The 15,658-nt window shown below is 39.2% G+C and overlaps 1 protein-coding gene across 2 annotated transcripts in view; it reads right to left on the bottom strand.

Annotated features, from left to right (window-relative positions):
* LOC115217355 (uncharacterized secreted protein ARB_06907) overlaps positions 1-14,069 on the bottom strand; it is a 30,512-nt gene extending 16,443 nt beyond the window's left edge. For both annotated transcript variants that reach the window (XM_029787023.2, XM_036507218.1), the window contains exons 1-7: positions 13,956-14,069; positions 11,362-11,478; positions 9,264-10,498; positions 7,229-7,359; positions 6,514-6,640; positions 4,036-4,135; positions 2,289-2,437 (exon numbers count right to left, since the gene is read on the bottom strand). In XM_029787023.2, the coding sequence (XP_029642883.1) occupies positions 2,289-2,437; positions 4,036-4,135; positions 6,514-6,640; positions 7,229-7,359; positions 9,264-10,498; positions 11,362-11,478; positions 13,956-14,051 (1,955 nt within the window). In that variant the 5' untranslated portion in view covers positions 14,052-14,069. The remainder of the gene's footprint in view (positions 1-2,288; positions 2,438-4,035; positions 4,136-6,513; positions 6,641-7,228; positions 7,360-9,263; positions 10,499-11,361; positions 11,479-13,955) is intronic.
* Positions 14,070-15,658: the final 1,589 nt, after the last annotated feature.

The following is a 15,658-nucleotide window of genomic DNA, read 5'->3' as shown; positions in this document are numbered from 1 at the left end:
CTATCCTACAACATCGTTTTAAAAATACATAGCATGGAAAATGGACATTGAATTATGATGATGATGAGAGAGTAGTTATATAGCAAAAATGCATGGCGTCCTAGTGGTTAGGGTATTGAGATTACAATCATCAAGTTGTGGGTTCAAACCTTTGATCAAGCAATGTTGTTTGTTCCTTCTCGAGCCACACCTGGCTCATAAGGGCCGGTTTCCCAGTTTCCTTGGCGTATAGGTTCCCCACCTGGACGGGATGCCAGTCCGTCGCAGGTGAGCTGCAAGATGCAGGAGAAAAGAGTGAGAGAAAGTTGTGGCGAAAGAATCAGCAGAAGTTTGCCAATACTTTCTGCCAGAGCCACATGGAGCTTAGGTGTTTTGCTCATAAACATACACATCACCCAGTCTGAGATTCGAACCCGCGATCCCTCGATCGGGAGTCCGCTGCTCTAACCACTAGGCCATATGCTTCGACATTCTTGATCAAGCAATGCATTATATTCTTGAACAAGGCACTTCATTTCACATCGCTCCAGTGCACTCAACTGAAAATGGGTTTCAGTGGCACACAGGGGTTAACTATACAATGGACTGGCGTCCTTTTCAGGTGAAGTTGGTGGAGCAATTTGCATTCCATTCAAAAATATGGTTTTACATAAAAAAAAAAAAAGAAAAATAAAAGTTCACTAACAGCCAGAAACATGTCATTATTTGCTTCAGCAACACTTGCTATGAAAGGAACTGAACTTCTCCAAACACTCTCACTATATTTTATGGTATGATTTTGTACGGGATCCTCGCAATTACTCTTTAGTCGAGCAAATCAACCCCAGGACTTATTCTTTGGAAGCCTGGTACTTATTCTATCGGTCTCTTTTGCCGAACCGCTAAGTTACGGGGACGTAAACACACCAGCATCGGTTGTCAAGTAATGTTGGGGGAGACAAACACAGACACACAAACACACACATACATACACACACATATATATATATATATATTATATATATATATATATATATATATATATATATATATATATATATATATATATATACACATATATACGACAGGCTTCTTTCAGTTTCCGTCTACCAAATCCACTCACATGGTTTTGGTCGGCCTGAGGCTATAGGAGAAGGCAGAACCATATGGTTGGTAAGCAAGGTACTTACCACACAGCCACTCCTGCGCCTAGAGGAAAATCTAAATCATAATTTGATGTATTCCTACATTTCCTTGAGACATTAATGCCATAAGTTTTTGTTCAAGCAAAGAACTTACTTTCTGACATAGCATAGACCAAACATCATAACATCTAAAAGAACAGGATTTTTATCTTACAGGGGATGGAATATAAACCAAAAACTAAACGATTAAAACCCTTTAGCATTCACACTACTCTGTCAAATATAATGCTCATTTATTCATGATCATCATCGTTTAACGTCTGCTTTCCATGCTAGCATGGGTTGGACGATTTTGTCTGAGGTCTGGTGAACCAGATGGCTGCACCAGGCTCCAATCTGCCATTGTTTTGAATCAAACATGCACTATTTTTGTAGCTTCAAGAGTTCAACAACACCATTGTTAGGCACGAGAGACCAAACCTGGCCAGTTTGAATGTAAAATTGATAGAATGTTTGAGTGTGATATCATCATCATCATCATCATCATCGTTTAACGTCCGTTTTCCATACTAGCATGGGTTGGACGGTTCGACCGGGGTCTGGGAAGCCAGGAGGCTGAACCAGGCTCCAGTCTGATCTGGCAGTGTTTCTACAGCTGGATGCCCTTCCTAATGCCAACCACTCCGCGAGTTTAGTGGGTGCTTTTTACGTGCCCCCGGCACAGGTGCCAGGGGAGTCTGGCAGCGGCCACGATCAGTTGGTGCTTTTAACATGCCACCGGCACAGAAGCCAGTCAAGGCGGCGCTGGCATCGGCCACATTTGGATAGTGCTTTTTACGTGCCACCGGCACGGAAGCCAGCCAAGGTGGCACTGTAATCAGCCACGTTTGGATGGTGCTTTTTACGTGCCACCGGCACAGAAGCCAGTCAAGGCTGCGCTGGCATCGGCCACGTTTGGATGGTGCTTTTTATGTGCCACTGGCACAGGTATCACAACTACTATTTCCATTGATATTTATTTCGATGTTCATGTACTTGACTCCATAGGTCTCCTCAAGCACAGCGGGTTGTTCTGAGGAAAGGGTTGAAAGAAAAGTAAAGAAAAAATAATAATAAATGAGAAAAAAAAAGAGAGTTTTTCTTAGATTTCTCTTCTTGACTCACCAAGTATCCCACCACCAATGCTCCTTGCCTGAGAGTTCTGTATAGTTGATGGCTGTCTTCAGTTCTGAAATCAACCGAAACATCCGCCTTACGAAATAGGGGTGGACAGTTCTATCATTTTCTCCAATTCTTGCTAACACTGGAATTCCCTTTTGATTGAAAAACAAAACAAGCCAATTAGTTAGTTAATTAATTAATGAAAAATATAACAATACATTTTCAAGAAAGAGATTATTTTGTTTAATTACAATAAATGATATTCAGTTTCTATCAAGGTTAGGAAATCTGCCTCTTTACCACATGGTTTCAGGTTCGGTTCCACTGTGTGGCACCTTGGGCAAGTGACTTCTACTATAGATGAGCGAAGCCTTGTGAGTGGATTTGATACATAGAAACTGAAAGAAGTTTGTCTGTCCGTCCGTCCAAAAATTACCTCCACCTTAGCAAAGGTGGAGTTATTGTTTACAGTTGTGTTTGTTGGTTTGTCTGTGGACAAGATATCACAAGAACTGCTGGATGGATTCAGATGAAACTTTCAGGGATGTTTGGTCCCATGACTGGCACAAACTGATTAGATTTGGGGATTGATCCGGTACCAAATAAGGATTCTGGATTATTCTTCTGTTTTTTTTTTTACTTAATTTTTGAAAGTGGTGGGGTTCATTTTTAGTATTCTTGTTTGTGAGAGTAGTCGAGTTTATTTCAGATATTCTCATTTTAAAAACTATCTCTGGCTAATTGTTGAGAGGATGTTGGTGTTGCTTTGGCAGAGATTTGTGATTTCTGAGTGCTCTTACCGTCATCATCATTTAACATCCCCTTTTCCATGCTTGCATGTGTCAGGCGAAATTTACTGAGATAGATTTTCTACAGCTGGATGCTCTTCCTCTCACCAACCCTCGCCTATTTCCAAGTAAGACAATACTTCCTCATGACCAGACATGTTTTCATGTAAGATTAGAAACGGACACACTTGCCTAACAGTGGCACTCAATTCCAACCAACATTTGAAGTCAAGGCAAGGGGATAAATAACACACATCACACACAAACAAATACATACACATACATGGAGGCGCAATGGCCCAGTGGTTAGGGCAGCGGACTCGCAGTCGGAGGATCACGGTTTCGACTCCCAGGCCGGGCGTTGTGAGTGTTTATTGAGCGAAAACATCTAAAAGCTCCACAAGGCTCCGGCAGGGGGTGGTGATCCCTGCTGTACTCTTTCACCACTCTAAACAGCGGTGCATCAGCATGGCCGCAGCTCTGAGCTGAAACTAGAAAAAAAAAAAAAAAAAAAAGAAACACACATATACACCATTCTGCCGAAAAAATGGATTTACAACTTCAATATCCATACATATCTTGTATCTATTTTCTTTCCTCCACCTCACTCTCTATTTTGTATCCTGTTTAAATTAACTATTACTTAACCATCCTCACACCGTCTCTGATGAAGGGATATAATTAAATATCCTAGAAACAGGTTTTCTAAAGAAATAGGTACTTCATCTGCCGCTACGTTCTGAATTCAAATTCCGCCGAGGTCAACTTTGCCTTTCATCCGTTCGGGGTCGATTAAATAAGTACCAGTTATGCACTGGGGTTGATATAATCGACTTAATCCGTTTGTCTGTCCTTGTTTGTCACCTCTGTGTTTAGCCCCTTGTGGGCAGTAAAAAAATATGTATATGAAGGCATAGTGGAAATAATAAGCAAATATATTGTGGAGTGGATAGAACAATTACCTTAAGGTTTGAAACATGTCTGTCAGCATCATTTTCTGCAATAGCAGCTTCCATTATTGCTTTGACAGATGGATCTGTATGGCTTGCTGAAATATCATGTCTGAAATATAAGATAGTACAATCATTTTTGGTTTTCTGCAAACAATTTAAAATTTACTGCAATTCAGACGAGGTTTATGAGAAAAAGAAGCAACAGTTTCTAATACTAATGAGTAAGCAATACAATGTAATTAAACAGGAGTAATTTGAATAAGCTCAAGTAATTACTGATCAGGAGGTGCATGGCTTGGTGGTTAGAATGTTGAACTTATGATCATAAGATTGTAATTTCGATTCCTGGACCAGGCAATGCACTGTGTTCTTGAGCAAGACACTCCATTTCACATTGTTCCAGTACACTCAGCTTTAGGGTCCAATCTCACTGTATGGCACTTAGGGCAAGTGACTTCTATGATAGCACCAGACCAACCAATGCCCTGTGGGTTAATTTAGTAGATAGAAACTGTCGTATATATGGAAGCCTGTCATATATCTATATATCATCATTATCATCATTGTTTAATGTCTGCTTTTCATGCTGGCATGGGTTGGACGATTTGACTGAGGTCTGGTGAACCGGATGGTTGCACCAGGCTCTAATTTGATCTGGCAAGGTTTCTACAGCTGGATGCCCTTCCTAACGCCAACCACTCTAGGAGTGTAGTGGGTGCTTTTTACATTCCACCGGCACAGGTGCCAGTCAGACAGCACTGGCATCGACCACACTCGAATGGTGCTTTTTCCATGCTACCAGCATGGGAGCCAGTCAGGTGGCACTGGCATCAACCATCCTTGTATGATGCTTTTTATGTGCCACCAGCATGGTCGCCGGTCAGGCGGCACCAGTATCAACCACGCTCAAATGGTGCTTTTTACATGTCACCGGCACATGTGCCAGTCAGGTGGTACTGGCATTGGCCATGTCAACGATTTCATCATCATCATCATTGTTGTCATTTAACATCCGCTTTCCATGCTGGCATGGGTCGGATGGATTGACTGAGGGCTGGCAAGCCAGAAGGCTGCAACAGGCTTCAATCAGATCTGGAAGACATAAACGGGGCTGAAAATGCAGAGAGAGTACATATGAGAATTTATATTTAGGAACAGGAGTTTCGTAAATGGGTAATGTTAGTGCCATTTACAACAGAGTGTAAGTGATTTGAGAGAAAAGCTGGATATAAGAGGCATCAGATGTAGTGTGCAAGAGAGAAGGCTGTGCTGGTATGGCCATGTAATGCCTGATATAATCTCTAGGGATACAGGCACCCAGAAACAGGACCTCTGTAATGCTATGATGGACCGTGAAGTCTGGCGTAGCATGGTAAATTCCATTGTCTCGACCACAGTCGAACAATGATGAATGATGATGTAATGCATATGAATGAAGACAGATGCATCAAGGGGTGCCAATCTCTAATTGTGGAGGGACATGAGAAAGGGGGAGACCCAAGAAGACATGGGATAAAATGGTGAGAAAGGATCTTCAGATATTGGGCTTCACAGACAGGATGACAGGAGACTGAGACTTCAGGCAGTTTTCTGTGCTTGAGAAGAAATATCAAGCTATGTAAAATCATGGTTGTCCTTACACATAGGCATATCCCCTGGCATTGATCAATTGAAAACATGTGCTCCTACAACATGACAGTGCCCCAGCACACACTGCTAATATGACCAAGTGCAAATTTGAGGAACTTGAGGGGCCGGAAGTATTACTTTACCCTGCCTCCAGTCCAGATCTTGCACCATCAGAATTCCACCGTTTCTGAACCATGGTTTATTTCCTGCATGGTTGGAGGTTCAATAATGCAGGCAAAGCTGAAAACAGGTGCAGGGAGATTTTTGCCTCTAAACCAGCCAAATGGTATAAGCATGGAACAAAGCTTCAGATAAAACAATGGTAACAGACAATAGAATACGATGGGACATATTTTGATGAATAAACAGTTTTTGAATGTAATTTGTTGGAACTATTAATTAAAGCTTAAATTATGAAAAAACTGTTGACTCAATCTAACGCATACATATATATGTGCATGTGCCGGTGTCACATATAAAGCACCCATGCTGGTGCCACATACACACACACACACACATACAGATGGATAGATAGATAGAAAGATAGATAGATACAGATAGACAGATAGATAGATAGATAGCTAGAGAGAGAGAGAGAGAGAGAGAGAGACAGACAGACAGACACACACACACAAACAAACACATATACACACAATAGACTTTCCTATAGTGTCTGTCTACCAAATTCACTCACAAGGCATTGGTCAGCCCAGGGCTATAATAGAAGACACTTAACCATAGTGTTGTACAGAGGGACTGAACTCACCACCAAGTGGTTACAAAGCAGGCTTCTTAACCACACAGCCATCTTTTTACTGTGAACGAGATAATAAAAAAACCTGAAAAAACCAGACAAACCTGAAAAACAGATTACTGTCCCCATATTCTTCTTTCTTGATCCATCCTGCAAGGGAGACTACAGCTAGGGCACGGTCAGGAAAGTGAGTAGCAAGGTGCCATGCCCCATGGCCACCCATTGAATGACCTGAAGAGCAATGAACAGCATTATCAGAGTATTGTTAACATGAGCAAAGTAGAAATAAGGAACAAACATATTACATTTATAATGATTCATTTGTCATTGATTTGAGATAACACGGTCTGCTCAATTGTGAACTATACCAGTGTCATGAAGAATTCCACATAAGGGGCACCTGTGCCAGTGCCACATACAAAGCACCTGTGCTGGTTCCACATATAAAGCACCTGTGCTGGTGCCACATACAAAGCACCTGTGCTGGTGCCACATACAAAGCACCTGTGCTGGTGCCACATATAAAGCACCTGTGCTGGTATCACATAAGTACCTGTGTTGGTGCCACATATAAAGCACCTGTGCTGGTGCCATATATAAAGCACCTGTGCTGGTGCCACATATAAAGCACCTGTGCTGGTGCCATATACAAAGCACCTGTGCTGATGCGACATCTAAAGCACCTGTGCTGGTGCCACATATAAAGTACCTGTGCCAGTGACACATATAAAGCATCTGAACCAGTACTATGTATATAGTGGTACTTTAAATAAATATTGTATATTTAATTCAGAGAATTATTTTAACATTGTAACATGCCTGAAAAAATTACGTGGTCAGCTGCAACTTTGTTATCTATCCAATCTGCTGACTGAACAAGGATACGCAGTTTTTCAAGGGCTGTCATAGCAGTCAGAGCACCAGGCCCTTCCCAGTTGTGAGCTCCATGCCTGTGAAAATAAAAATAAAGATAAATATAATTATACATCATGGAGGCGCATGGCTTAGTGGTTAGGGTGTCAGCATCATGATCGTAAGATTGCGGTTTCGATTCCTGGACCGCGCAACGCATTGTGTTCTTGAGCAAAACACTTCATTTCACGTTGCTCCAGTCCACTTAGCTGGCAAAAATGAGTAACGCTGCGATGGACTAGCGTCCTGTCCAGCTGGGGAACACATATGCCATAGAGACCAGGAAACCGGGCCCATGAGCCTGGCTAGGCTTTAAAAGGGCACATTTATTATTTTTATAATTATACATCATCAACATCATTTAATGTCCACTGTTCCATGCCGGAATTGGTCAGACAATTTGTTGTTAAGGCAGATTTTTCTATGGCCAGGTGCCCTTCCTGTTGCCAACCCTAATTTGTTTCCAAGTATGATAATACTGTCCATGGCTAGATACATTTTTCACGTATACAATGACGATGCTCATTTGCAAAAATCGACCATCCGAATCGTGGCCGATGTCGGCACCGCCTGACTGGCTTCTGTGCCGGTGGCACGTAAAATGCACCAATCCGATCGTGGCCATTGCAGACCTCGCCTGGCACCTGTGCAGGTGGCACGTAAAAAGCACCCACTACACTCGTGGAGTGGTTGGCGTTAGGAAGGGCATCCAGCTGTAGAAACACTGCCAAATCAGACTGGAGCCTGGTGCTGCCTCCTGGCTTCCCAGACCCCGGTTGAACTGTCCAACCCATGCCAGCATGGAAAGCGGACGTTAAACGATGATGATGATGATGATGATGACAGACAAAGGAACAAACCCGCATGTACATGTCAATCAAATCTACTCATAAGGCATTGATCAGCCCAGGACCATAATAAAAGACACTTGTCCAAGATATCACACAGTGGGACTGAACCCAATCCTACATATTTGGGAAACAAGCTTCTTAACCACATAACCACACTTGTATGCACTTATGTACCTTGAAAAGTCACAAGGAAATGCACTTCAAAACACAAATATAAATGTCTCCAAAATTTAAAAATTAGCTTCATCATCATCATCATCATCGTTTAACATCCGTTTTCCATGATAGCATGGGCTGGACGGTTCGGCCGGGGTCTGTGAAGCCAGAAGGCTGCACCAGGCTCCAGTCTGATCTAGCAGTGTTTCTACAGCTGGATGCCCTTCCTAACGCCAACCACTCCGTGAGTGTACTGGGTACTTTTTACGTGCCACCGGCACAAATGCAAGGGGAGGCTGGCAATGGCCATGATCTGTTGGTGCTTTTCACGTGCCACCGGCACAGAAGCCAGTCAAGGCGGCGCTGGCATCAGACACATTTAGATGGTGCTTTTTACGTGCCACCGGCACAGGTATCACAACTACAATTTCCATTTGATTTTTATTTGATGTTGATGTACTTGACTCAATAGGTCTCCTCAAGCACAGTGTGTGTGTGTGTGTGTGTGTATATATATATCATCATCATCCGTTAACGTCCGCTTTCCATGTTAGCATGGGTTGGACGATTTGACTGAGGACTGGCGAACCAGATGGCTGCACTGTTTTTCAAATGCCTGAATGTAATCAGGTACCATTAAGACCCTACTAATTGTTTTTAAATGAGATGTAGAGCATGGGGAAGATAAATTTACTTGATACTTAATGGCTATATTTAATTAACAAGTCATTACTATCATTGGAAAGTTTGTTAATAACTGCCCTTAGTTTATTTTGAATTTGTAGGTAAAGGACAGAAAAATTTACTGGACTTACTCTTTACTCTCTTTTACTCTTTTACTTGTTTCAGTCATTGCAACATAAAACCTGTACTTTATTATATGTCTTATTGTGTTTTTACCTTTGTGAAGAATTGCATCCAAATAATATATTTACCTTGTTGGTGCCAAAAGCCAGATTGTATCAAATCCAAATTCAAAATCTTTTCCGACCATTCTTTTGTAACTGTCTGCCTGATTTTGTGCTGGCACCGAAGTTCCATGAAGAGTGAGAAGAACTGGGCAAAGCTTGGAGACACATTTAGTAATTGGTGCGATGGCAGCTCCTTGTTGGACAGAACCATCGTGATCAATGAATGAAAATAGAAAAGACTGATCAAGTTTCCGACACCGGAGATTTATGGGGGCAGATTCCATGCTGCCTTCTGATGTAGAAATTTCCAGAACCAAATCGATCCCTGTTGAATAACAGCCACTTGTGAGACGCTTATGAGTAGAAGTGATGGAAATGATCAGTCCAAGAATTTGACCGGGAGCTATATTCCGTTTGTCAACCAATTCCAAAGTAACTGGCTGACCGTAAGATTGACTCTTGAGAGAAACTCCAATGTTCTTTAACCATTTGTTGCCCAGGAAATTAATCACAGGAATACTTAGATATTGACTGAACAGGTAACCATCGACCAGATCAGGTACCATTGTCGGAGAAAGTATATCAAAACTTGTACTGACTGTCTTGAAAACGCATTTAAAATTTGCGTTTACTTTTGCACGTAATTTTGCATAAAGCGTATGTATTCCGCGTGTGAGGGTAATACTAAACATAAGCTGATCTCGATGATAGACATCACCTACAATTGGAATTTTATCTACGTAGGCAGTAGTAAGTCCATGGCATTGAATAATAACTGTTTGTTCTTTTTCGTTGATAGCAAACTCACCAACAATCCAACCTTGCCATTCAGTGATGCCCATAGAACCAAGAGATCCAACCAAATCATTCCATTCTAATTCAGGAGAAATTCGGATCAAGGATTCTCCTAAATGTCGATAAACTTTCCATTTGACTTCCCCGTTAGGAACAATTTCAGATAAATATTTATTATTTTTTTTCAAACGATATAATGAAACATTACGGATGCCACCATAGGCAGCCAAAGGATCTCCATCCAGTTCCATTTTCCCAATGACAAAAGGACCGATATAATACCATTCGTTGACAGAGAGACTATTTTTAGTAGACTGTTTTACAGCTTGTTTAAAACAAAAGTTTGCTTGTGTGGTCTGAGGTTGTGGTTTTTGTAAATAAAGATGGCCCAAAGCTGACCAGACGAAACCATCATTAGGGTTATTTTCCAAGAACTTTAAATAACAAAGGAAAGTATTTTCACTCTGAAGAGATAATCAAAAAGAAACAAGATGTTTAGATGTTACCAATGCTGAAAGTATTGACTTTTTTATTCCTGGAATAGAACTAGATAAAAGAAATTATATGAAATATGAAACAATGTTCAAACAGTATTCAAATAAAATAGCTCTAATATCTATATTACTCTTTTACTTGTTTCAGTCATTTGACTGAGGCCATGCTGGAGCACCGCCTTTAGTCAAGCAAATCGACCCCGGGACTTATTCTTTTGTAAGCCCAGTACTTATTCTATCGGTCTCTTTTGCCGAACCGCTAAGTGACGGGGACGTAAACACACCAGCATCGGTTGTCAAGCAATGCTAGGGGGACAAACACAGACACAAATACACACACACACACATATATATATATATATTTATACATATATATGACAGGCTTCTTTCAGTTTCCGTCTACCAAATCCACTCACAAGGCATTGGTCGGCCCGGGGCTATAGCAGAAGACACTTGCCCAAGATGCCACGCAGTGGGACTGAACCCGGAACCATGTGGTTGGTAAGCAAGCTACTTACCACACAGCCACTCCTGCGCCTATTAAGTTCATAAATTTTAATCAAACAAAATACAATCTATCCATTTAATCTTTCAAAATAATCCAATTGATAAATCGTTTTAATGGTGTAACTTGAAGTAGATAAAGCTACAAATAGTTGTGTGTATGAGTTTTTTTTAACCCAATATTCTACAGGCTGTTATTTATTTATCTGCTTCAAATTAACCTGTTAAAAATTATTTCATGTCTTGAGGTTTCTTAATTTTTATGACATAAATCAAGTTAATAGTTTTGTTAACAAAAATAAAACAGACACGCACAAAAAAAAACATACCTGTGGTTCCAGGAGTCTTAGGTGCGCGACTGACTTCAAGCTTGGTGAGTTGAGAGAGCAACTAGCCTTTTGTTTTGAAATTGAATTCTTTTCATTTTCAATAAAGTCAAATAATTTCTGGAAAAAAAAAATTAAATAAAATCAACAAAACTGCTTAGAGTGAAAACTTAACTATGGTCCTGTAATAACTAAAACCATTTTTTATTATACTAAAATAAAAAAAAACCATTGCCTTCACAAATTTGTCTTACAACTTATAACAGCAACTTCATGGAAATATATCAGAGCTGTGCAATGAAAATTTTAACACTTCAGGAACTAAATTTAACAGCTTAGTGTGTTATTAAATGGCTCTTTCATGATGTAAGTGCTTCAGTTCCAACAGATTTTTTCAGATGAAGTCACTTGCAAGACAGGTATAACTCCCCAAACCCCCAAATGACTTGTAACAACTAGAACACAGCATTATTTATATGAGATTCTTTATATGAGTTCGTGTGTTGAAGCATATTCTGTTGTGTCTGGGGAGAGTCATTTTCTTTTTGGGCCTTATAATATAACACACTTACAGGTGAGTGTGTTATATTATAAGACACAAAAAGAAACTGACCCTCCCCAGACACAACAGAAGATAAATAAATTTAGGGATATTCTAGGTAAATATTTCTCTTCCCCAAATACCGGTTGACCATACTAAAATAGTAAAAAAAAATTGCTTAGTGTGTTATTAAATGGCTCTTTCATGATGTAAGTGCTTCAGTTCCGACACAGTTTCAGATGAAGTCCACTTGCAAGACAGGTATAACTCCCCAAACGACTTGTAACAACTAGAACAAAGCATTATTTATTTTAATCTAGGTATTTATAATTCTTTGGAATCATCTTCATTTAATGTCTGTTTTCAAAGCTGGCATGGATTGGACTAAGAAATGAAAAATGAATGAACACTGCATTGGGCCTAGATGTAACAATGGAAAAAGATACATAATAGGAATGTAATTAAATGGGAAAAATGTCATTCAAGAAACCTCAAGCCAAAACTACAAAGCAATCATAAACCTTTCTTTAAAAAACCTCTCTTCAATCATTGAGGCCTTCAATTCTATCGTCCCTACCTTTTCAAACAAGTACCACCGATATGAGATATTTTTAATACAATTTTAACACAATTGTCTGAGAGACGTTTGTTCCGGTTTGATTTTTCAAACGTACGATCGCAGAGGCATTTGAATCAATTCTTTCAGGAAGAACTAGACGAAACCAACAGCAAAATGGACTCTGCGTCATTCTCTCGATGAGAAATCAAATAAAAACCCCAATATATATCAGGGATACAAAGCTGGGTATGAACTCCATATGTCAATTAGAAAAAACAAAATTAGTCTCATGCACACACGGGAAAGACAGTGTGCTTTATTAATTTGGACAGTTTTGTAGTCAATAATAAACATGCAAACCTATGGAAGAATTTTAGCTTCCACTGTAAAAACCAGAGTTTGCAATAATTTCCTATCAACATTTCACTCGATGTATATCTTAGCCTATGTTGTTGAAAGGAGCTGATTTATTTTTCATTCTCAATATGAGAAGAACCTGCGAAGATTAAAACTGTTGATACGATTCCCATGGTGAAAAGACAACTAACTTCATATAGTTCTTGTTTACAATTTACAAATACTTTCCTCCGAAATCGGTTGTCTTCTATAAAGAAAAGAACTACAAGTTTTCTTTAGGAACATGAAACAGTAAATTTGTCAGAATGGAGTTAAACTGCAATGGAACTAATTGAAGATGTATAAAATTTTCGAATATGAAATATTAATTATGTATAAAAATTATCTAAATCAGTGTGGGAACAAATATAATAGATAAATAAATATTTCGTTTTGGGATTTGGTTTGCAAGATTCTTTATATGAGTTCGTGTGTTGAAGCATATTCTGTTGTGTCTGGGGAGAGCCATTCTCTTTTTGGGCCTCATAATTTAACACACTTACCGATGAGTGTGTTATATTATAAGGCACAGAAAGAAAATGACTCTCCCCAGACACAACAGAAGATAAATAAATAAATTTAGGGATATTCTAGGTAAATATTTCTCTTCCCCAAATACCGGTTGACTATACTAAAATAGTAAAAAAATAAACACACACACAAACAATAAAAATAATGGGTAATCAGAGTAAATGTTTTGTAGTATAAAATAAGAAATAAAACAGAAGGAACTGTTCGTTTTATGATTTTAGTTAAAAACAAATTTCGAAAACATTGGACAGGTTTCTTTGGTTTTAACGTCCGTGTTTGATCAGGGAAGAAGGAACACAGTTTATTTATCGCGATTTAGTAGGATTCTGAAATATTGTTTTAAAGAAAATAGCGTGAAAGAACACATATATTAAAACTAAGAAAATTGTAATTCATAAGTGAGAAGCACTGAACGAAATAAATAGTGAAAAGCGTCGTTTCTTGCCGTCTGCTATCGTGCGCCATCTCCCAAAAACGCGATGAATGAAACAACAGCGAATGATTGAAATATGTTTAACACTGAAATAGATATACTTGATTTCGTTGAAAATTACCGAGTAAAGTACTAACCATAATTTCTTTCTTTTTGCTTTTGGAGGCCTTTAATGAACATAAAAGCCAACCGCAAATTAAGATAAACCATAAAACATGTTTCTCATTCTTCATTTTTATCTTGTTTACGTATGAAAATCAAGCGGTGTTCAACGAAAATAGTTACCACTTAATTAATAATCTGACGTTCAGGAGAATTAAGATAAGTATATAAAGGTTGTGATTAAGTTTAATTGGAATTATTATATATAAACTATCTATTCGGGTTTTCTTTTTCGTTTTTTTTAATGCTTTGTTTTCTTATGTGTTTAAAAAAAGTTCTAGTCTAAGGTTAAATTAATTGTATATAAAATATAAGCAGATAAGCCCCAAAATGTCGCTAGAAGTGGGATCACCAAGCGTAGATTGGCATATTTCGGTCATATTATGCGGTGAGAGTCCCTGGAGAAGGACACCATGCTCGGAATGGTCAGCGGCAAGAGAGGAAGAGGCCGACCAAGAACCCGTTGGCTTGACACCATCAGGAGTGATACCGGAATGGACATGGCCAATCTGAAGGAAGCGGCCCAGGATAGAACTGACTGGAGGACACTGGTCCAACGAGTAACCGAGAGTCGACTTCGACTGAGCGGATGATATCTCTCGATCTATCTATTGATAAAATATATTTTAGTAAATTTTTAAATGATACCATACGAACTCGTATAACATTTTTGTCTTTTGTTGTCCCATTCTGTATAAGATCGTCCTGATCATAATAAAGATTCCATTATTATATATTTCACTAGCAGCTAGGCCCGGTTTCACCCGGTCTGTTTGGATGATGTGGCTGTGATCGTTTTCGATTAGGCATAATCTATAACAGCGTTTGTCAACTTTATCATTTCGGGTTCCCTGTTTCAATTGGAACCTCCAACTATTTGAAAATTTCCTGACCCCACCCCGTCTGAAAACAGCTTCTAAGCAACTGGTTGCTTTAATGGCAGAAGAAAGAGGGAAATTCCAATAGAAAACGTTTTAATCGATTTTCTTGGTAAGTATGGGATGTTAGGAAAAATTACAAACTGCATTCCAATCTATGCACCCGTCTGCACATGTGTGCCATTTTTTCACGCGAATCCACCCAGCCGTTTGGTTGTGAACCTCAAGACAAGAAAGAATACAACGATCGCCCATGTCCAATTTATATTAAAGATTATCAATTGTAAATATCTAGAAAGTTACAGGTATATATGCAGTTTCAGAATAATGCAAATCTAAAGAAAAAGAATTCAGAAATTCTCAAGGTTGTGAAAAACGTGGGACAGTAGTTTGGGAGATGTGGGTGACAACGCAAGTTAGGAAAAGCAAATGACTATATCTGAACATTGGTACAATGCACAAGGCAGATCAGAATAAGGCAGTATTCAATGGGTTGATAATTTTTGGATCTTTTCGGTTTGAACGGCAGTTTTTAACATAATTTCTACATAACTAAAAAAATTTCAACTTCGTATACTGGTAGAATGTATTTATAAAACATCTTTTTCTCTTGGCTTTATTGAGAAAATTATATGTTTGTAAGATATTTGTTGTTGTTTTTCTTCAATTTCTGCAATTTCAACCAATCACTGACGTCTACTGAGGTAAAAAACATTGTGCCGTATGAATATGTCCCTCGTTTAAGAAACAGATTGGGTTTATTTACATTTGTGAAGAAAAAAAGATACCCTTCTCCCCAC

Source organism: Octopus sinensis, linkage group LG11, assembly GCF_006345805.1.
Source record: "Octopus sinensis linkage group LG11, ASM634580v1, whole genome shotgun sequence".
NCBI classification, from domain to species: domain Eukaryota; kingdom Metazoa; phylum Mollusca; class Cephalopoda; order Octopoda; family Octopodidae; genus Octopus; species Octopus sinensis.
Note: the sequence above shows the minus strand (reverse complement) of the source record. Positions and strands in the feature narration are given on the sequence as shown.